We start from the raw sequence: 22113 nt of genomic DNA, 5'->3' as shown, positions 1-22113 counted from the left end.
GGCCAACGACGGCTGGTTGTGAAATGGAATGGAAGATTTTAGAGTTTTAGGGATTTGAATGAAATAGTTTAGAGTTTAAGAGATTTTTTTAAAATAATAATATTTTTAATTAAAAAACTTTAAAAAAATATGAGAGTAATAGCCAAATTTAACAGTCGTTATGATCTAAATACCTAAGAGTATAACGAAAAAAAACGTTATACATATAATTTTAACAATTTTTTTTTGGACACTAAAATATTTTTCAAAGCAATAATTTAGACAATTATTGATTATGCCGTGTTCTTGGAACCTATCACTATCGTTGGCTTTAACTTTTAATATTTGATATTAAATCACGATGGCTAAATTGATATTGAATAAAAGATAATGAAAATATAACTTAATATGTTTTTCGGAAAATGTTTTTCCGTAGAGTGAATTATATTTTTTCTTTTGAAAAACATTTAGAAAACGTTTTACGATGTTTGAAAGATGTTGCTTAAATATTTTTTCCACTAGTTGATGAGTTTTTTTAAAAATTATATATTACAAATATTAAATACAATAAATAATATTATTTATCATAAAACTTAATATTATTATTTTTAAAATATTAAAATAAATTATTTATTATTAAATATTATTTTTATAATTTTATTAAAAAATATTAATATTGGTATATTTTATTGAAATAAAAATATTATAAATTACATTAATTATTTATTAAAGTAATAGTATTATATTATATTTTAAAAAAATTAATTAGTATAATTTAAATATCTTTATTAAAAAATTATTAGATTATTATATTAATATTAAATATATAAATAATATTATTCATTATTAATAATTTAATAATATTATTTCTATGAAATTAATAAATAATATAACTTTTATTAATAATTTATTATATATTATTAAAATAAAAATATAATATCTTATATTATTATAATATAATTGATTATTTTATTATAATATTAAAAATATAATATTATATTATTAGAAATATTAATAATTAATATTTTGATTAAAATGATATTAAAATATTTTATTAATATTAAATTTATAAAATAAAATTATTTTGAGTATTTATTCTTTGAAGTGAAATGTTCGAAAAATGACTTACAGAAAATCAGACCGTAAATCATTTTCCGGAAAAAACAAAATTTTGTTGACCAAGAAAATATTTTATGTTGACCAACTAGTTTTCCTCTACCCAAACATTCAAAACATTTTCTGAAAAATGAATTACGTAAAACAAACACGGAAACATATTTTCAGGAAAACAAATTACATGAAACAAACACAAAATTTAAGAGAAAACCAATTCCGTAATTGGTTTTGCCCCAAACAAACATATCCTAAATAACTTACTATTACATTTTTTACTGTTATGACTTGTGACTTTATTTTCTCTTTTAAATATAAATATACGTTTCAATATAATTTTTACCGATTAAACTTTTTTTTATATATAAATCATTTATTTTAAAAATTTATTTTTCTTTGCATACAACGTGTTTGTCAAAACATACTTTTATGCAACTTATATATATATAAAAATATTGTAGGATAAGAATTAAAACGTCGATCCAATTTGGAGAGGCCACGCTACAGAAATAGCTAATAATCCTAACGATAATATATTTAACATAACAAAATTTGATGGGATTCGAATTCATAAATCCAAAAGAATTGTATGAGTTCGTCACAGATAATAAGTCTAATATCCTAATCAGAAAACTATATCTAAAACAGTAAAAATCTACCATCAATTTGCAGAGCATGTAATATATTTGTCCGATTATTCTCCCTTTTCCCTTTAATCATTAATATTTTTTTCCTCGAAGGCAAAAGAGAAGGATAAAGACTCATGATCAAAGTATGTTCTGGTTCAAAGAACTAACCACGTCCAGGAAGCACTATTTTATGGGAAGGAGCGGTTGTCATTATCCATCCATTCTTATCTTGCTTGCTCGCGTTTATCCTTGATTTTCCTTAGATATTGAAGACTAGTCTACTGCTTTCCCAGCTGCTTCAAGCTGCGCCATCAAATCTCCAAGCTGCAAAATCCATGGAAAAAATAGCCACACGAGATTGATAACGATGCAAACTTGACTATAACAATTATCAATGCTGCACCTAAATCTGTTAAAAAAATCCAAATAATGGCTTACCTGTGCCTCCAGGGCCTGAATTTTATCATTCTTTAATCTCAAAACATTCTTTTCCCTGACAAAGTTCAATCTCAAAGTTACATCAGATAAAACAAAAAAGTACGACACTCATTAACCTGTCTTTTGCCAAACAATACTAGTTCATTAGGAATTTGAGTCTCGAACTACCATTCCCGCATAGAATCAGTTTTCATGCGGTAAAAATTTACAACTCTAAGCATCTATGGTGATCGAAAGGACATCAGATATGTTATTGGGTTTCCCTCTATAGATTCATATGAAACACTTTTCCAACACCGGGGTTGTGTTCTGGGTCATAAGATGTAATTTGAACCTAAAGGCCAATCACAAGGGATAAAATCAGATCGTGTTGCACAAATAAATTCTACAATTTAAAACAAAAAGAGCCCACAAACAAACAAGATTTTCAAAGATGCCAGCTTGTTACATGGAAAATTACCGCTTGATGTTCTAATTCTTCCAAGTATATTTTTAACTGATTTTGTCACCATCATTCACGAAACCTTTTCCCTTTTCCTTGGCGACATCGATAGGTTCAATAAAATGGCTTACAAAATATATTCCAAAATTAATCCAGTCTTAAATTAAAAGTGTTTATCTTAAATGTCATATACAAGTTTCAAAACCATAAAACTCCAAATACAATCTTTGCTTGCCTAGAAAAAAGAAAATGCGAGAAGAGTCCAGCCACCCAAATACACATCTAATGACTATCAATATCCATTTCCCTCATTCACATTGCAATATACATGATTACCCATTGTAAAGTGAGAGACGTCCACCCCCAACAATACAGTGAATGGCATGTGATGGAATAAATCTGAAGTGTTAACATAGGCATAACAAAATTTGTCTGATAGCATTATCTTGTAAAATATTCCTATAAATTTTCAAAAGTTCATTGAAGTTACAAAAGTACCCTTACAATTTAACAGCATTCAAGTGAGTAAAAAAAAATACTAGCCATACCTCTCTCCAACTTCCAACAGCTTTGCTTTCCATATCTCTTGGTTTTTCAAAAGATTCTCATTGAGCTACAGGCAGAAACAACAAAATTTGTACTAAACTAATATGTTAAAGAAAAGAAGTACATATGAAATCAGCTAACAAATAGCGCATGTCTTGGGCTCAAGAGCTTATTACTTACATCCTCAAGAAATTTCTTTTCCTTCACACATCTTTCGAGCTTGGCCTGCATTTTCTGCCGCTTTTGTATGGCAGCCTTGTTAACAGCATCAGCAATTGCCCTCTCAGTTTCTTCATTCTCTTGTTGAAGCAAAGTCTCAAAATACTATAATCAAATCAAGATCGCATTAACGAAAAGCTTAAAGGGTAACCCTTTCTCTGTTAGAAAAAAGAGGGCAGCAAACTCTTACCACTTTTTGGTTCTCAAGCTGGGTCCGAAGTAGTTCATTGTATTCATTAACAATCTGTGAAAAAAAAAGACCAGAATATTACACAATAGAAACAAAAACAAAAGATAAAGTAAACTATAGAAAATTTACAACCTCGGCTTCGCAGCTCAGCATTGCCTCATTAGTTCCAGAATCTACACAGTGACAGTTCCCACAGCCATCATTAGCAGCATGCAGACAATGTGAATTCAATTCCACTAGCTTGCCATCAGTTTTGGATTGAATTAGTCTATGAACATAATTGTCACCAGCATAATCCCAGACACGCTGTGTTTCCAGTTCAAGAGAATAGCAGTGCTGTGTTTCTTTCCAATGTATTATAGCATGTCCCCCTTTATACCTACATTAATATTTTGCTTCTAAGAAACGATGCAACATACATAAGAAAAATATTCACCAGAGAAAAGAAAACTCTTACCTTCCACAACCAACAAAACCACAGATGACACAAATCCAAAGATTCTCAGAAGTCTGACATATGAAGCATTTTGACTTTTCAGGCTGTTGTTGGCAATACCGGCATACCTGAAACAAAATAATTTAACATTCAATATACTCCAATTGCTTTCTACTCATAAAGAGCAGGTTTGAAATCAATTTCACAAGACACAAAAGTAGTATGCTCGCAAATGACTGAAAAAATTAAATACTAGAAATAAAATCATTGTCACTTACTGGACAAGAAGAATCAGTCCATTTTGAAATACAGGAGCAATGGAATGAATGATTACAGATGGTTGTGAGGATTCCACTAGCATCCTGGTCTAATCTCTCTGTAACATAAGGCAAAAAAAAAAAAAGAGGAATGTGATGCCATCTACAGTTTCCTGCCCCACAGAAATATGCACTAAGCTTGCAAAAGCTATATACAATGATCTCACTAGAGGCATAGAACCGACTTCAGGAGAAGTATGCAAGAAAAAAGGAAACATACAGACAGTTAACTGAATAAGAAAACAGAGCACCAAGAAGACAGCACTGAGGGCATCGTGTGGTATGGTACATGTGGTGAAGCCTGTTAAAAAGATGTAGAACAGAAGGGCAATGTGTAATGATTTGACAGAAGTTGGTGTGCCCTTGCAAGCACATCAGTACCAATTAAGAGTTACGAACCTTGGTTTGATCTGGTACGCATTCCACTAGATTATTGACACTTTATATCATTAACATTGGGCTGGCAGAAAATTATGGTTTGACCAATGCAATTTGACTCTTAACAAATTTACTTTGCAGAGTAGATACAGTTGGCCATTAAACAGGCCAAAAAGAAAACTACAAAGATTCACCTTATTAATTGCTTGGCAGCTTTAAACGAGTAAGTCCTTTAAAGGGATGGCCAAGTTGTACAAATACAGTAGTTAAAGTCACAATATCTATTTCTTTTTTCCAAAAGGATTGATCACATTAATCTACGGAAACTTCAACATAGAGAAGTAATGAAAAAGGGTACTGTATAGGGAGAAGGAATATAATTCAAAAGCATAGGTGAAGAAGGCACCTAGACAAACTGGACATGAAGGCTGCTCAGTAGAACTTGCAGGGGGAGACTGTACATGGTCAAGAGAACCAGTGTAGCCTGTGAACTGCACATCCAGTGTGAAAAGCACACGACAGACTTCTTCCTAAATAAACCCAATATCAGTAAAATAACTCACCTAAAGAAACAATAAATAATGAAAACATTATAAACACAGATAATCTAATCAACTCTAAACCGTTCCAATTAAGAAAAAGAAGCCCTACCTCAAGTGAACTAAATTGCCTGTCGTTGAAATGCTGATAGAATTTATCTGTGGATTCTTGACTATCAAATCTTATTAAAACACTATAGCGGTCCTCCATTCCATCATTCCTAATCATCAACATAAAAGACAGAAATAAAAATTCAAAATCTCAGTCAATGAGCATAATCAACTCCAATTACAGAAGTTTTATCTAAACAAAGGCGAATTAATGCATATTATCTCAACACAACTATTTTAGTAATGCATTAAAATCGATTTCAGAAAGGATGATAAACTTCGAAATATGTCAACCTTTTTTACCTGACAATTCTCATCTCCAATATGTGATGGATAAACGAAGCACAAAACTGACAGAAATCGGCGTATGTCATGTGGTTCGGCACCCCTAGAACACATGCAAGAGGTTTCCGTTCAACCTATAAACAATTAAAATAATCTCAAATTACAGAAATAACAGTAACTCCAGCAAACTCTCCTCAATGAGTTAAATTGTCAGCAAAATGAATAAGAAAAACTGGATATTATTCTGCACAAAACAAAAGAAGTACCAAGATTTCTCAAAGAATGAATAAAAAAATGGAAGAGCTTACGGGAAGGGTGGAAACGGCGTCATTGGAGAAGAGATGCATAACTCCACGCGTCTCTTCAATTCTAGGGTTTCCAGAAGAGAAAGAGATGGCCTCCGTGTTCATGTTTGGAGATGTTAGGTCGCCAGTTATAGCAGTCTATGAGTGCCAAAACTTCTCGTCACCGGTGACTCTGCTTGAGCTTGATGAAATTGCCTTGTTTCTTGAACTTTGTGGTTTAAAAGGAAAATTCTACAAGTCAAAATTAAATTGCGGGTATATGAACCACGAAAGAATGGGGTTCTTTCTGTGCGAGAGACATCGTGCGTTCTGTTAAAAGAGCCCAATCAAAAAATGGCACGTCAGAAGGTAAAATACAGTCACTTAATTATTTACTTGATTATAAATAAATTGTTTTTTCTTTTAAAAAAGTATAATTTAGTTAATAAAATGCTACTATAAATAATCATTAACGGTTAAATATTATATAGAATAATGTTATAATATAATAAAAAAATTTGTTTATTTTATCAATTTAATATTAATTAAAATAATTAAATAAATTAAATAATTTATATTTATAATATTTATAAATTTAGTATTTTTTTTCTCTTAAATTGTTTATTCTACTCTTATAAATATTATATTATTTTTCTGGTATGATAATAATTAATCGTAACTTGTTGTTACATTATGATAAAGTCTAATTATCCAACTACAACTTTAATAAGTTAAACTCGTTCACTTTGACATTATTAAAAAAGTTAAACTGATAGATTTTTTAAATATAAATGGTTATATCTTTATATTTATTTTGAATTAAAATTAAACTGATACAATGAATAAGTGATTGTAAGGGTGATTGGACATTTATTGTCAAATGATTTAGAATATTTAGAACATATATTACTTTGTAATCATTTTAGCTTAAAAGGGAAAAAAGGATTAAAATGATTATTATACATATTTACATTAGTTTTTTTTTTAAAAAAAACAAATCTAGATCTAAACTCACGCACATGCAAGTATTATGTTGTTCATACTTAGATTACCAAAAGATAATAAAATTTCATTTAACCACTGCAACTACTCCAATAATTTTTATATTACTATTTCAATTTTAACGATAAAATAATATATTTATAATAACATTTTAACTAAGTGATTGAATTATTTATTTTAAATAACTGATTTATTTTAGATAATTTATTTATAATTAAATTAATAATTGAGTCATATGTATTATATTTTACCCTTATTTATAATAGATTGCATGTTGTATTTGTTGAATACAATCGAGGGACGGACGTAGAAATTTATGTCAGGGTGTGAATTTAAAAAGTTATATTAACATTTTTAGGAGGTGTGAAATTAGATAATCAATAAAAATATAAAAAAAATCTAAAATATAAGAGAATTCTAAATTTATATGAGTGCGATCGCATCCCACAACACTCCCCGTGTCCATCTCTGATACACCCTCATAACTTTTTAATTTAGACGACTGTTGAATTGTTTGATTTATATATTTATTACATATAAATCTATTTATAGATTGTATCATAAGAATCGAATATAAATTAAAACATACTAATAACTAAAAAATATTGATTTATTATATAAAGAAAAATGATTAAATAACACTAACAATTATCTCAAATAAGAACCACTCAGTATTCAATTCCATGGTAATGGCATTCGTTAAGGAAGACAAACATTAGTGAAAAACCCTCAAAATAAAAATTTTTGGATTTAACATCGCCATGGTATTATCAATGGATCAAGTAAAAACAAGAAACATACAAAGTTGCGTTTCTTAACTGTTTTAAATTTAATAGATATTCTCAGCGTCTTAAAGAGTCGATAATGCTTTCAGATATTTCTAGATTCAAATCACAATCATTCTCTTTCTCCCTTCAGTTTTAAAAAGAATGGTGTTTTCGATCTTGATTTGCAGTTAAAACACCAAGAACATGTTTGTTTAGATTGTTCATCCCGGAGGTATCGTGGAACTCCATGACCGGCCTATTCTTGATGTGGGGATAATCTACAGGAACCCGAGGTGTGTAGTATTAAATTAATTGCGGCTGTAATGCAGTGTAACGACCTATGTTGCACTGACACGGATAAGGAGATGGATAAGGGGACGGGACGGGGACGAAAAACGACAATTTTTAAAATTACAGGGTGTCAGAACAGTCTTTCAGGTGGGTCCGGAATTGGGCTACGACTTAAGAAAATAGATTGGAGTCGCCACCGATCATTTTAAAAAAGTTTAGGTAGATCGGACACCATCTTATCTGATCTGCGTTTAACCAGAAATGTGTCGGGTTCGGGAGTCGGTTATAGTCAATGAATGATTAGCACCCTTAAACTACCCTTTCGGTACCAATTAATTTGTCGGTTGTCTTAATTGCGAAAATTAAAATTAAAATTAAAACTTAAAATTCAATTCGATATAATTACCTTTGATCGATTGAAAATATCCCTAAAAAATCAAAAAATGTTAAATACGGAATAATAAATAAATATTAAATAAATGAAAGGAAGAAAAATAAAGAAAATATTAAATAAATCAAAATAGAAAGAAAAAATAATGAAATAAATAAATAAAAACCCATAATAGATGAAGGACCATGTGATGAATTAACCCAAAGTTCAAAAGCATGGGATTTATTTGGTTTTCACGCCAACTTGATAAGCCTTGTCACCTTCTCACTTCTGGCAAAAACAAAACAACGCAGGCTCATAAGTACGAAGCTGAGGAGTAGCCTGATAATCACTCAACGTTTTAAAATTTTCAAAAGCGTAATCCCCATTGTCTTTGGCCGCGGCTAAATGGGAAATGGGTATAACAAAAGCTTCGTTTCAGTCCCCTGATTTCATTTTCGGGGATGATTTCGTATGAAAATCTTTCAATCAACGCAAATTGGGTCCCAACGTTAGATCATCGTCGGTTACAAATGGGTTGCTACCCATGTTATTTCGAGACTACACACCATTCGAATCGATTAAATGAACCTTCAATCTTGGGGAAACACCCAAAGCCGAAAGGTAAGCTTCCCTTTTTCTTCTCTTTTCTTTTCTTGTAGTGACCATGTCTCTTCCATTCGCCACCGGTCATGGGTGGTTCTTTCGTGGAGAGTTTTCATTCATGGTGGAGTTGTATTCTACTGCTTTAAGTCTCATATTGCTTGGGATTTGAATTGTTTGGATGGCAACATGGGGTTGTTTGGTGGTTTATAGAGGTTAGAGTGCCCGAGTTGTAGAGTTGAAAAAGGGGTTAACTAGGTGGATGTTGAGAATGAAGATACTACTTCAAAAATGTGTGGAATGAATGATAGTGGTAAAAAGGGGGTTAGCAACGCTGCTCGTCACGGTCTTTCTCATCATCTCCTTTGTTTTGTCTTTGATCTTGTCCCCCAAAAAATAGAAAGAAAATGTAATTTAAAGAAGAGAAAATCGCCTCAGTGACCAAAAAAAAGTTATAATATACGATTTTAACCAACTTTTTTTGGATTTGCCAAAATGACCAACAAAATCGCAACGCGAAATAAAAATCGCAACGCGATCCCCAGAATCGCAAATCAGTTTCCAGAATCGCAAATCAGTTTCCAAAATCGCAACGCGATTCTTGAAAATCGCGATGCGATAGTACAAATTCGCATTGCGATTTTCCATAATCGCAACGCGAATATGAAAATCGCAACGCGAACACATAAATCGCAACGCGTATCCGTAAATCGCAACGTGTATCCGTAAATCGCAACGCGTATGGGTAAATCGCAATGCGTATCCGTATATCGCAACGCGTATCCGTAAATCGCAACGATAATACATAAAATCGCAACGCGTATCCGTAAATCGCAACGCGATATTTAAAGCGCCATTATAATCGCTACGCGTATTTTATTTTCAAATTACAAAAAGAATATTAAGACAAAATCCCGTAATCGCAACTCATAACCTAAAACCTAAAATCACAACTCAGTCCCATCTCCATCTCTCACTCTCTACGGCGAAGAAATCCGTCCCCATCTCCGAAGATTTTCGTCCCCATCTCCGGCGAAATCCCTCACAACCATTCACGGTCAGAAATCCCTCACAATATTCAGAAATGGAAAATCAACCTCCGAGGGTTAGTTTTTTTAATTATTTTTATTTTGAAATGTTTGCATTATTGTAGGTTTTTCATATTGAAACTGATGATAAGTTTACTGGTCATTTCAATAATAGATTAACCATTTCACTTAGATTTCATTTCGCGTTACGATTCTGTCGTTGCGATTTTCATTTCGCGTTGCTATTCTCTCGTTGCGATTTTCAAGTTAGTATTTGTCTTTGTCTTTGTTCTGTCTTTTGGTTGAAGTAATGCAATCCATTCAAGTTTCAATTTGCAGAAGAGTCGCAACGAGATAAATGAAAATCGCAACGAGAGAATGACTGTCGCAACGAGAGAATCGCAACGCGAAACCAAAATCGCATTGCGATTTTCATTTCGCGTTGCGATTCTCTCGTTGCGATTTTCATTTCGCGTTGCGATTCTCTCGTTGCGATTGTCATCTCGCGTTGCGATTCTCTCATTGCGATTTTCATTTCAACCAAAAGACAAAACTTGTTGCAAATTTTAGTTTCAAGAATAAACTACTACTTTTTATGTTTATTGTTTTTGGTATATCTTCACAGTGTAGTTTTTGGTATATCTAACTTGGTATGTTTATTGTTTTTGTAGAAATTTTTTTCGGCTCAATTGACCTTGAGAAATAAAGTCAGCCTGGCCACTACAATTGCAAAGAAGCTTTCACCTGCTCAAAGACAATTGTTTGAGGAAACCTGCTTCGGGCCATGGCTGAGAGTACAGCATCCGGGTGGAGATGCTAATTCAGACCATGACATCAAATCTACCCGACAGTATACAACGTGGTGAGGAAGAGATATGGTTTCATTTTCCACCAGCGTATACTTGCTTTGGGCGGAAGGAGTTCTGCTTAATCACTGGTCTACGATTCGGACACGATGATGTAGGCCGGTACACTCGTCATATCGCCCGCCCATCATGGTTATCCCGGGTTTTTCCGGATGAGTCAATGGAGAAGCCGAACCTACATGTCGACGACCTGAAGAAATTATTTAATAAGAAAGCTGGTTTCACTCGGATGGAAGACGTCGATGTTGTCCGAGTATGCCTTCTACTACTTGTGTATGCCGGCTTTTTAGGCAGAGAGGCCAGACAACCTATTCATCGGGAGCTAATAATATTGGTAGAGGACCTGAATGCATGGAATCTGTTTCCGTGGGGTTCGTATATATGGAAAGCTACTTGGACTAAGTTGTCGTCTGCCTTTGATGACCGCAAAAGTTTGCGGGGCGATGGGTCCAAATACACTTTGTCAGGCTTTGTTTGGGCCTTTAAGGTAAGAATTTCTATATAATGTTTCTAAAATTATAATTAATTATTTAACAATTACTAATTTTGTTATTATATTGTTTGTAGATTTGGATATTCGAGGCTTTCCCCAGCATGCGTACATATGCAATAAAAACGTCAAATGATATTCCCAGGGCTATTTCCTGGAAGAGGAAAACTCTGTTGGATTGGGAAGACTTAATACCATATGCCACAATAAATAATGTAAGTTAACACAAATACTTTCATATAATATATAAACAAGTTATTAATAGTAGACGTTTAACTTTGTTTGAGTTTTATATTTTAGGAGGCCAACATTCCATTACAAAGACTGACACCCACGGAGGAAGAGCTTGCCACTGATTGGTGGCAAGCTAGTCAGAATTTTTTTGATGGCACGGATGATGAGCAGCATCCACTTCCTCCAATTCGAGAGCCATCACCTCACCTAGAGCCATCACCCGATCGACCCGACTATACATCTCTAGAACGAGAGCCATCACCTATCCCGTCACATCATCGAGCCTCTTCTCCACCATCACCTCATGATAGGCGACCGGCAAAGATGCCACGACTCCTATCTCCCTGTTCTCCACCTCCACCTCAACGGGATGAGTCAAGGGAGTTACGTGATGAGGTCAATGCCTTGCGTGAGGAGATCGGTACTCTACGCGATAACGATGGTGCATGGCGTGTGGAGGTGTCAACTTTACGTGGTGAGGTTGCCGCTCTACGTGAGATGATAGTATCGTTGCAGAATGAGGTTCATACTCTACGCAACAAGGTAAGTTTAAGATTTTCCATATTTAACTTAATGATAAATTTACTCGTAATTTCACTTAGATTAGCCATTTCACTTAGATTGCTTAGTAAATTTATTCGGTTGCTGCCAATTCTGCTAAACTGTGTATTCTTTAACACTGTGAAATAGTATTTGTCTTTGTTTTGTCTTTTGGTTGAAAGTAAATTTGTTCGGTTGCTGCCAATTCTGCTAAACTGTGTATTCTTTAACACTGTGAAATATATTTGTCTTTGTTTTGTCTTTTGGTTGAAAGTAAATTTGTTCGGTTGCTGCCAATTCTGCTAAACTGTGTATTCTTTAACACTGTGAAATAGTATTTGTCTTTGTTTTGTCTTTTGGTTGAAAGTAAATTTGTTCGGTTGCTGCCAATTCTGCTAAACTGTGTATTCTTTAACACTGTGAAATAGTATTTGTCTTTGTTTTGTCTTTTGGTTGAAAGTAAATTTGTTCGGTTGCTGCCAATTCTGCTAAACTGTGTATTCTTTAACACTGTGAAATAGTATTTGTCTTTGTTTTGTCTTTTGGTTGAAAGTAAATTTGTTCGGTTGCTGCCAATTCTGCTAAACTGTGTATTCTTTAACACTGTGAAATAATATTTGTCTTTGTTTTGTCTTTTGGTTGAAAGTAAATTTGTTCGGTTGCTGCCAATTCTGCTAAACTGTGTATTCTTTAACACTGTGAAATAGTATTTGTCTTTGTTTTGTCTTTTGGTTGAAAGTAAATTTATCCATTCAAGTTTCAATTTGCAGAAGAAGAAATAGTTTACTTTCGCAACACGAAACTTAAAATCGCAACGCGAAACCAAAATCGCAACGACAAGATCGCAACGCGAAACCAAAATCGCATTGCGATTTTCATTTCGCGTTGCGATTCTTTCGTTGCGATTTTCATTTCGCATTGCGATTCTGTCGTTGCGATTTTCATTTCGCGTTGCGATTTTGGTTTCGCGTTGCGATTTTAAGTTTCGTGTTGCGAAAGTAAACTATTTCTTCTTCTGCAAATTGAAACTTGAATGGATTGCATTACTTCAACCAATAGACAAAACAAAGACAAATACTAACTTCAGGGTATTAGTTTGAAACATATTTTTCTTTGTTATCTGATGCATTTTGTGAACTATGATAGAATAATGACTTGGGTGAATACAATGCAAGTTTGAAACATATTTGTCTTTGTTTTCACTGTTTAAATATCATGTCTGTTTATTTACTGATTTTTGTATTTAATTATTTAGCGGCCCGATAGAGTGGATGCTTTACGTCGGGTTATGCTTGCACGACGGAGTTCACGCATCAGACAGCGTGCACGTGCTATTAAGTCTCCGTACACCCCAATAGTGCGAAGACACCGCAAGAAGAAGCCCGACTCGCCTGTCATCCCTTAAGAGTCCACTCCTATCGTTGAAGAGGCCCCCCATATCATTCCTCGAGAGTCCCCTCCCACCGTTCAAGAGGCCACTGTCATCATTGAAGAGGTCCCTCCCACCATTCAAGAGCCCGATTCACATGGCGTCATATGTAGGCTTCTTGAGAAACCCTCTGACGTGCCGGACATGATGGATTCAAGTTGGCTCTCGTATGAGTTACCGGCCAGTACCATACCGGTATCTGAAGAGGAGAGGGAACAACTACCGGACACAATTTTGGATAACACCCTTTGGGCTAAGACCGCAGTTGATTTTTATCTACATGAGCGGAGCAAGGGGTGTTTCACTGACATATGCAAGCTCACCGATGATATCTTTTTGTTGCTTGAACGGCCTTGGTGGGGCGTATTATTAGGGGTCGAAGACAATGGCTATTTCGATGGGGGGGTAAGTCTTATATTTTTCTTATATTTCAATTTGATTAATTTTTTTTTTAAATTTATGTAAGTCACTAATATATGTCTTTTTTTGTAAAACAGCATATCGATGCGTGGGTGACACGTCTTCTAATAATAAGAAAACTTAAGAAAAATAAAAATATACGATATACAATAATGCCGACGTCTTTTCACGCCGTTCACTTGAAGAATGCACGAGATGAATCATTTGATTTGGGCAATGGACAAGCTAAACTTTATCCTGCATGGTGGGAGGTCGATAAGGTTAGTATTTATTTTAGATTGAGTTTAAAGGTTTTGTGAAATAAGTGCGCAAATGAATGAATTATTACTTATGATTGCAGGTGTTTATCCCTGTTTTGGAACGTAAACATTGGATTCTCGTCGAGCTTCAGCTCCCATCCCTTAAGACAATAGTGTATGACAGCATGATAAATTACATATCATTGGCTGATTTAAGAGATGTTATTAAGGGATGGAGCTCTCATTTGGCTAAATTCTTGGATGCGATCAATTATTGGACTCGTTCTGGAAACAAGAAGCCAAAGAAGCTCAATATTACAGTTATTAGAGACGAGACCGCGCCACAACAAACGAGCGGAGCCAGAGGAGATTGTGGTCCTCTCGTATGCTTGGCGTTGGAGCGTTTGACGACGGGAAGCATCAAGTATCTACCTCCCACCGATAGAGATAAAGCTGCAGTAGGCTTGTGGTTTCGGCATTATATGGCTAAATCGATATATACGAGACGCTGCCTACCTGCATCCGCGTTATAAAAATGTCCATAAACAATTGGTAAGTTTATATACTTATAAATGAAAATGTTTGGTTAAGTAACTAGAATTCAATAATTTGCTGTTTGTAGGTTTTAGATGTGTAGAAAGTGTTGTTTGAACAAATGTTTGGTTTCTGCAGGTTAATCTCAGAAGTGAACTGCGTGAAAATGATGTCGAGCTGCAAAAGTTGATTCAATAGTTTAATTGATTGTTTTTTGATTGTTTAATTGATTTGTAAAAGTTGATTCAATAGTAGATGATCGGAAATAAGAATTATTGCTTATTTTTTGATTGTTTAATTGATTTGTAAAAGATGATTTGTAAAAGTTGATTTGTGTAATTGATGCGAACATAATTCTTATTTGTGCTTGTTTAATTGATTGAAATGTAATGGTTGATTTTGTTGATTTCAATCTGCATTATGTTGAAGGCAAAAATGACTATCGCAATGCGAAATGAAAATCGCAATGCGAAATGAAAATCGCAACGAGAGAATCGCAATGCGAAATGAAAATCGCAATGCGGAAATGAAAATCGCAATGCGTTTATAATTTCGCATTGCGATTATCTCGTTGCGATTTTCATTTCGCATTGCGATTTTCATTTCGCATTGCGATTCTTTCGTTGCGATTTCATTTCGCATTGCGATTTTCATTTCGCATTGCGATTTTCATTTCGCATTGCGATTTTAATTTCGCATTGCGATTCTGTCGTTGCGATTTTCATTTCGCATTGCGATTCTCTCGTTGCGATTTTCATTTCGCATTGCGATTTTCATTTCGCATTGCGATTCTCTCGTTGCGATTTTCATTTCCGCATTGCGATTTTCATGTTGGGATTTTCATTTCGCGTTGCGATTGTATTTTCCGTGTTGCGATAGTCAAATGCATGCCTAATAGTGATAACAACTGAATAACAAGAGTTGGTTAAGTCAAAATGGTTGGCCTGAGTCATTAATTCAACTGAAAATGTTAAAAGTTCACACATAAAATCCACATAATACAACGTTTGCATTTAAAAATCACCTAAGTTAACAGTCTCAAAAGGTGAAGCCAATCGTGATTGGGATTTTAAAGATGATTGCCTTTTGCTTGACACCATATGAGCTTTGGATTTTGATGAGGATCCATATTTTGGTAGAGGAAAAGATGATTTTGATGGCACTGGTGATCCACATGTCAACCTTGTATGACCACTTTCCTTGCACCGACTACATGTCGATCTCTTCTTCTCTTCACCCTTAGACGGTATACGATCGTGACTTTTTGGTCGGCCAGGTAGCCTTCTGTCCATGGCTGGTGGCAAAACTGTTTGTAAGTCATCTGGTATGTCCCACTCAGAAGGATGTGGAATAGGGTAGACAATCTCGGCATAAGTCTGTCGATAAACTTCTGTAGTGTAGCAATCCATAGCGTATGCGCTTGAATCATCTTGGTTTAAATGAAGAGCAACTTTTATAACATGGCCACACGGATAACCAGATGTTTGCCATTTCATACAACTACACGTCTTTGCATTTAGATCGACTAGCCCATTTAAGTTATTATCCAGTACTTGAAACAAAGTGTTTGAACATGGTTCAACTCTCCATGACGTTGACTTCACAACACGTTTCGTTATCTTTTTTTCAGTCCATGGTGTAACACGATGTTCCAATGTTCCTGTAAATTTAAATAAACAATACTTAGTAAAATATAAATATGATAAGTTACGAATTCAAAGAAATAATACCTGCATGGTTTCTTTTCTTGTAGTACCACTGTTGAATAGAGGCTCGAAAAAACTCCATTAACATAGTAATGGGTAATTTCCGGGAATGACGACTTAGAGCGTTGATTGATTCTGCACTATTAGACGTCATGAAACCATATCTTGCTCCAAGTTGATGTACTCTTGACCATCTTTCAAACCCGACATCTTCTAGTGTTTGAGCACACTGAGGCAAAACACGTCTTAAACAATTTATATGCTTATTGAAATCCACTTCCCGATAAGCTTTTACAGCCTTCCAGTATGTCCATTTGTGCTTTTTTATACCAGCAGACCTTGATTTTAGATTTCTATACAAATGAACACCACAAAGTCCATGAAAAGCATCTGGGAAACACCTTCTAACAGCGTTGTCAATTGAGTTTGCCCTATCGGATATGATTGTCAGATTGCTAATAGGACCTATGCAATCCCTAAGATGCCCCATAAACCATGTCCATGAATCAGAGGTTTCAGATTTGCCAACCCCGTAAGCTATTGGCAATATCCCATTGTTAGCATCCATGGCTACTGCTAATAAGTTTACTCCAAGGTATCGACCTTTCAAATGTGCTCCGTCAACTATAATAACTGGGCGCATGCAAGTAATAAACGAACGAATCTACAAAATAATATACACAAGAAATATAATCATTTAAATGTGAAATGCATGTAACTAACAAAAATGAGTCAACAAAATTATATTGATTTACTAACCGTAGCACCAATGGCGATAAACAGCAACTCAAAGCGTCCATCTCTATCTGTTTTGATATGAGTTACCGACCCAGGATTTTTCAGCTTTAAATTGTGACAATAAGCCGGCAGTTGGGCAAACGATGCTTCTGGCGACCCCCTCAACAATTCCAAGGCATAACATTTGGCTCTCCAAGCTTGAGAATATGATATACTAATCTTGAACCGAGCATTCATGTCAGTCATAATTTCATGTCCCCGATATACCCTGCCATTCAAAAACATTAACTCAGCCAGAAAACCACCCAACACCTTTTTGTTTGCCTGTCTATGGTGAGGAAAAACTTGGGTTCTTGAACATGTATGTTTATCAATAAAAGTCCTAACTTGAAACATTTTGCAATCTTTTATTCTCTTTGCAATCATACGCCACGTACAGTTTTTGTCAATCATACACCTTGTTTCGAAACGATCTTTGCTTGATTTGTTAACTTTTAGTTGATAGCCATCTTCCACACATTTCGTATATAAAGCTATCTTCAAGTCTTCCTTTGTATCAAAACAATCATCTTTCTTGATACGAATAACTTTTGTGTAACAATCAACTGCTTTCTTTATCAACTCTTCTTCCGGTATCTGAAGTAATTCTGGCATATTCCAGTTATACGCCCGTGGCATTTTCTTTTCTTCGGGGACTTTTTCTTCTTCTTTTTCTTCTTCAGGATTATATGAATTACAGAATGGATGTTCAACATGTTCATTCACAGTCGTAACTTCCTCCTCATTATCATCAACATTACATTCTTCGGCAACGGCTGTTTCATCATCAAAATTCGGGTATTGACCAATATCAATATCATTACACGCATGGTCTGTTTCTTCTTCTGAAACATCATCAAAATCCGTGTATTGACCAATATCAAAGTCCGGATATTGACCAAGACCAAATTTCGAATACTGACTAGTACTCACAATTTTTTCTGTTGGCTCATCATCGTCTAACTGGTCAATACGAAAACCGGAATTTGGTGCTGAAAGTTGATTGGGATTTGGATTAGAGAAAGGTTGTGGGTTTTGAGAAAAACTTAGTTGATTACTACCCGCTACTGACCCAACAATACTACTTCTAGGTTCAACAACATACAATGTAACATCATCTTGTGAAACACTAATGTAAGCAATGAATCGTTCAACATCTTCATTTTCGGTTAACAAATAAACTTTACCATTTCTCTGATAAGATAGCCTAAATCCACTTAGGGGCTCTAAATTCAATTTATTTGAAACACGTAGCATTAGAGTTTCATAAGTTAACTTTTGTAAAGACAATTTTAGTTGAAGATTCATGGGTAAAGGCATATATTGTAAAACACCATGAACATTATCCCATGACCCTCCAAAACACAAATCTATCCAAACATGATCAACATTAGATGATTTCATGGTTGTAAATTAATTTACTAAACAGACGAGCTGCGAAACTAAAACCTGTTGCCGGATTGGGAAGGATGTCGTTGGATATAGGAACGGATGTCGCCGGAGAGAGTGATAGATGGAGATGGAATGAGTTGCGATTTAGGGATTTAGTTTATGATTTCAGTGTTATATACCCAAAATTTCAGTGTTGTGATTTACAGATTCTCGTTGCGATTTACGGATTCTCGTTGCGATTTACAGATTCTCGTTGCGATTTACGGATTATCGTTGCGATTTACGGATACGCGTTGCGATTTACGGATTATCGTTGCGATTTACGGATACGCGTTGCGATTTACGGATACGCATTGCGATTTACGGATACGCGTTGCGATTTACGGATACACGTTGCGGTTTACGGATACGCGTTGCGATTTACGGATACGCGTTGCGATATACGGATACGCATTGCGATTTACCCATACGCGTTGCGATTTACGGATACGCGTTGCGATTTATGTGTTCGCGTTGCGATTTTCATATTCGCGTTGCGATTATGGAAAATCGCAATGCGAATTTGTACTATCGCATCGCGATTTTCAAGAATCGCGTTGCGATTCTGGAAACTGATTTGCGATTCTGGGGATCGCGTTGCGATTTTTATTTCGCGTTGCGAATTTGTTGGTCATTTTGGCAAATCCAAAAAAAGTTGGTTAAAATCGTATATTATAACTTTTTTTTGGTCACTGAGGCGATTTTCTCTTTAAAGAATGAAATGCTGGGATTTGTTTTTGAGTTAGTGGGGGTAGTGGCTGCACGATGGAAAGGGAAGTTGTTAGGTTCAGTGGGTAGTTTGTTGGAATAATGGAGATAGTGGGGTTGAACATGGGATCTGTAAAAAGAAAAAAAAATTAATAATAATAATAAAATTAATAATCATAAATAAATAAATATTTTTTAAAATCAGAACAAAAACGAGTGTCTACAGCTGCTCCTCTTTGCACATTCTTGTGTTAACAATAATAGGACAAAGACGAAAAAATACAATCAGTTTTTGTCCGGTCCTATCAAATGTGATTGGGTTTCCTGGAATTTGGCCTGTGTCCTCTTCTCGATTTAAAGATTTCGGCTTGAAAATTCTTCTAGAAAGTAGTTCATCGCTGTCATTGAGCTGAATGAAATCGAACTCGTCCGGTCTTTGGTTGGCAGATAACCCTTCTCGACTTAAGCTATGCTGCAAATGATGTGCCTTGGAGTTGAGCGTAGTCGAACTCGAAGGTCTTTGGTTGGCAAATAACTCTTCTTGCCTTGAGCTATGTTGCAAATGATGTACCTTGGAGCTGAGTGTAATGGAACGCGAAGGTTTGGTGTTTCAAGAGAAACATTTTCAAAGTTTTTTTTGTTTCAAGAGAAACTGTCTCAAGGGAGGAAAAATTTTGTTTCAAGAGAAACATATTCAAAGATTGGTGTTTCAAGAGAAATGTCTCAAGAGAGACAAAAACTTTGTTTCAAGGGAAACTGTCTCAAGAGAGACAAAATTTGTTTAAAGAGAAACTGTCTCAAAAAAGGTAAAACTTAGCTCCGAAAGAAACTATCTTAAGGGAGACGAAATTTGTTTCGAGGAAAACATATTCAAAGATTTTGTTTCAAGGGAAACTGTCTCAAGAGAGACAAAATTTGTTTCAAGAGAAACTGTCTCAAGAGAGACAAAATTTGTTTCAAGAGAGACAAAACTTTGTTTTGAGTAAATTAGTCTCAAGCGAGACGACCCCTTGTTTCGAGAGAAACAATCTCAAGGGCAATCGATAATCTGCTTGTTCCTGAAGATGAATGTTGCTGATGGGTACGATTCCCTTCGTCGTGAAGTTGAAACTGTTTATGGCCCCTTCGCTATGAACCTGAGTCTTGAATTGGATATCCTTCATCGTGAAGTTGAAATCCAATCTAAAAATGAATGTTACTGGTGAGCACGATTCCCTTCGTCGTGAAGTTGAAACTGTGGATGGCCCATTCGTCGTGAAGTTGAGCCTTGAATTGGATATCCTTCGTCGTGAAGTTGAAATCCAATAAATGTTGCTGGTGAGCACGATTCCCTTCGTCGTGAAGTTGAAACCGTAGATGGCCCCTTCGTTGTGAAGTTGAGCCTTAACTTGAATATCCTTCATCGTGAAGTTGAGCCTTAACTTGAATATCCTTCGGTATGAAGTTGAAATCCAAGCTTGTATTGTTTCGAGTCCAATATCCTTCGTCGTGAAGTTGAATTTGGCTCTGAATGAAACTCGAAAAATTATTTTGTCGTCATACAGTCACATCTTCGCTGTGAGGTCCAGCAACCACCCTCAACTTTTGAATGTGCTTTTGAATTGAGTATCTTTCGTCTTGAAGTTGACATTTGACTCAAAAAGTTGCAAAAAATTATGTATGTGAAAAAAATGATAAATATGATGCTCTAAAATGTATGCATAATGAATTAGTTATTGTATTATTCCTCGGACAGAATCTCATTTTTTGTCTGCTGGTTTTTGCATGTGGAGGAAAGGTATTCGGAAGATCTGATCGTTCGCATCATGATTTTGAATCCCCGAAGATGCCCCAATATTTGATGTTGAATTTTCAAAAATGCCCCAACATTTGATGTTGAATCTTCAAAGGTGCCCCCATTGTTCCTCATTTCTTGTTTCAACATTGATTCTAAGCATGAGATTTGTGTCTGAGAGTCACAAAGTCATTTACCAAGATCCACTCTAGAGAGATTGTCTTGTTTGAAAAGTGTTTTTCTTCTTCTTTTTTCGAGATCTAAAAATATCAATTAGAAGAGTTTTGAAAAAATGTTTGATCAAAAGTTTTGAAAATATTGCCCCTTTTTCGGTTTATAATTGAGATGAATCATAAAACTAGAGTTCATTGGATATCAAAGAATTAATTACATGGTTAATCCTTTAATAAATTATAGTTATTTGACAAATGTCAAGATCAAAGCCATCTTTGGGAAATGGTTAAGTAAGGAAAGGATAAAAGTCTCAGGTTATTGTGTTTGACATTTTTGTTTATTTGATGCTCAAAGGTTTGATGGGGTAGCTTGCATGCTCCTCCATTGCAAGTGTTCTTCGATTCTCATCTTTCATGGTCACGCTCGGATTATGCGATGCCTTATCAAGGAATTTGTGTGATCGCCTCAGCTGCACAATTTTTATATTCGAGTCGCCTTTCCAGGTTTTCAACTCGAATCCTCATTTGGTTTCAAGATGTCTTGAACCCCCCTTTGTTATTTTTCTCTATCATGCATTAAATATTTTAGAAAACTTTTTGCAAATAAAGATTAATCCTAATGTGCGGGATGAAATCTAAAGATAGTCTCTTCTATTTAGAAATCCATACATGATTAGAAGGGACTTTTATGGCACGTAATGTAGGCCATGGTTCATGGTTATGAAAAAAAGGATAAATAGGCCCAAACAAGTGTTTCAGTGTATTAAACCAATGATCAATTCATTCTGATGCCTTCAATCATGTCTTGCTCAAATTGAATATGCT

The 22113-nt window shown here is 34.8% G+C and overlaps 1 protein-coding gene across 5 annotated transcripts; it reads right to left on the bottom strand.

Moving 5' to 3' along the window:
* Positions 1 to 1960: 1960 nt before the first annotated feature.
* LOC120117074 (BRAP2 RING ZnF UBP domain-containing protein 2-like) lies at positions 1961 to 6223 on the bottom strand. Of its 5 annotated transcripts, none has more exons than XM_039137411.1 (12): positions 5931 to 6223; positions 5641 to 5725; positions 5339 to 5447; positions 5094 to 5217; positions 4271 to 4368; positions 4014 to 4120; positions 3689 to 3935; positions 3557 to 3610; positions 3328 to 3471; positions 3150 to 3214; positions 2160 to 2214; positions 1961 to 2045 (listed from the first exon to the last, which is right to left on the bottom strand). In XM_039137411.1, the coding sequence occupies exons 2-12, from the start codon at positions 5709 to 5711 to the stop codon at positions 1995 to 1997; spliced, it is 1125 nt and encodes a 374-aa protein (XP_038993342.1). In that variant the 5' UTR covers positions 5712 to 5725; positions 5931 to 6223; the 3' UTR covers positions 1961 to 1994. The 5 variants fall into 5 exon arrangements, with proteins under 5 accessions (XP_038993342.1, XP_038993340.1, XP_038993343.1 ...); XM_039137409.1 differs by having other exon boundaries at positions 5641 to 5756; positions 5931 to 6221; XM_039137412.1 differs by lacking the exon at positions 5641 to 5725 and having other exon boundaries at positions 5931 to 6222.
* Between the last annotated feature and the right edge of the window lie 15890 nt (positions 6224 to 22113).

Source organism: Hibiscus syriacus, unplaced genomic scaffold (assembly GCF_006381635.1).
Source record: "Hibiscus syriacus cultivar Baekdansim isolate YM2019G1 unplaced genomic scaffold, ASM638163v2 tig00110318_pilon, whole genome shotgun sequence".
Lineage (NCBI taxonomy): Eukaryota > Viridiplantae > Streptophyta > Magnoliopsida > Malvales > Malvaceae > Hibiscus > Hibiscus syriacus.
This window is presented reverse-complemented; position numbering and strand designations above follow the sequence as displayed.

Coding starts and splice junctions, on each gene's coding strand:
- LOC120117074 (XM_039137409.1), bottom strand. CDS start 6,032: ATGAACACGGAGGCCATCTCTTTCTCTTCTGGAAACCCTAGAATTGAA. Junction 4,369..5,093: donor TTCATGTCCAGTTTGTCTAG/GTGCCTTCTTCA, acceptor CTTATGTTACAG/AGAGATTAGACCAGGATGCT. Junction 3,472..3,556: donor AGCTTGAGAACCAAAAAGTG/GTAAGAGTTTGC, acceptor ATTTGATTATAG/TATTTTGAGACTTTGCTTCA.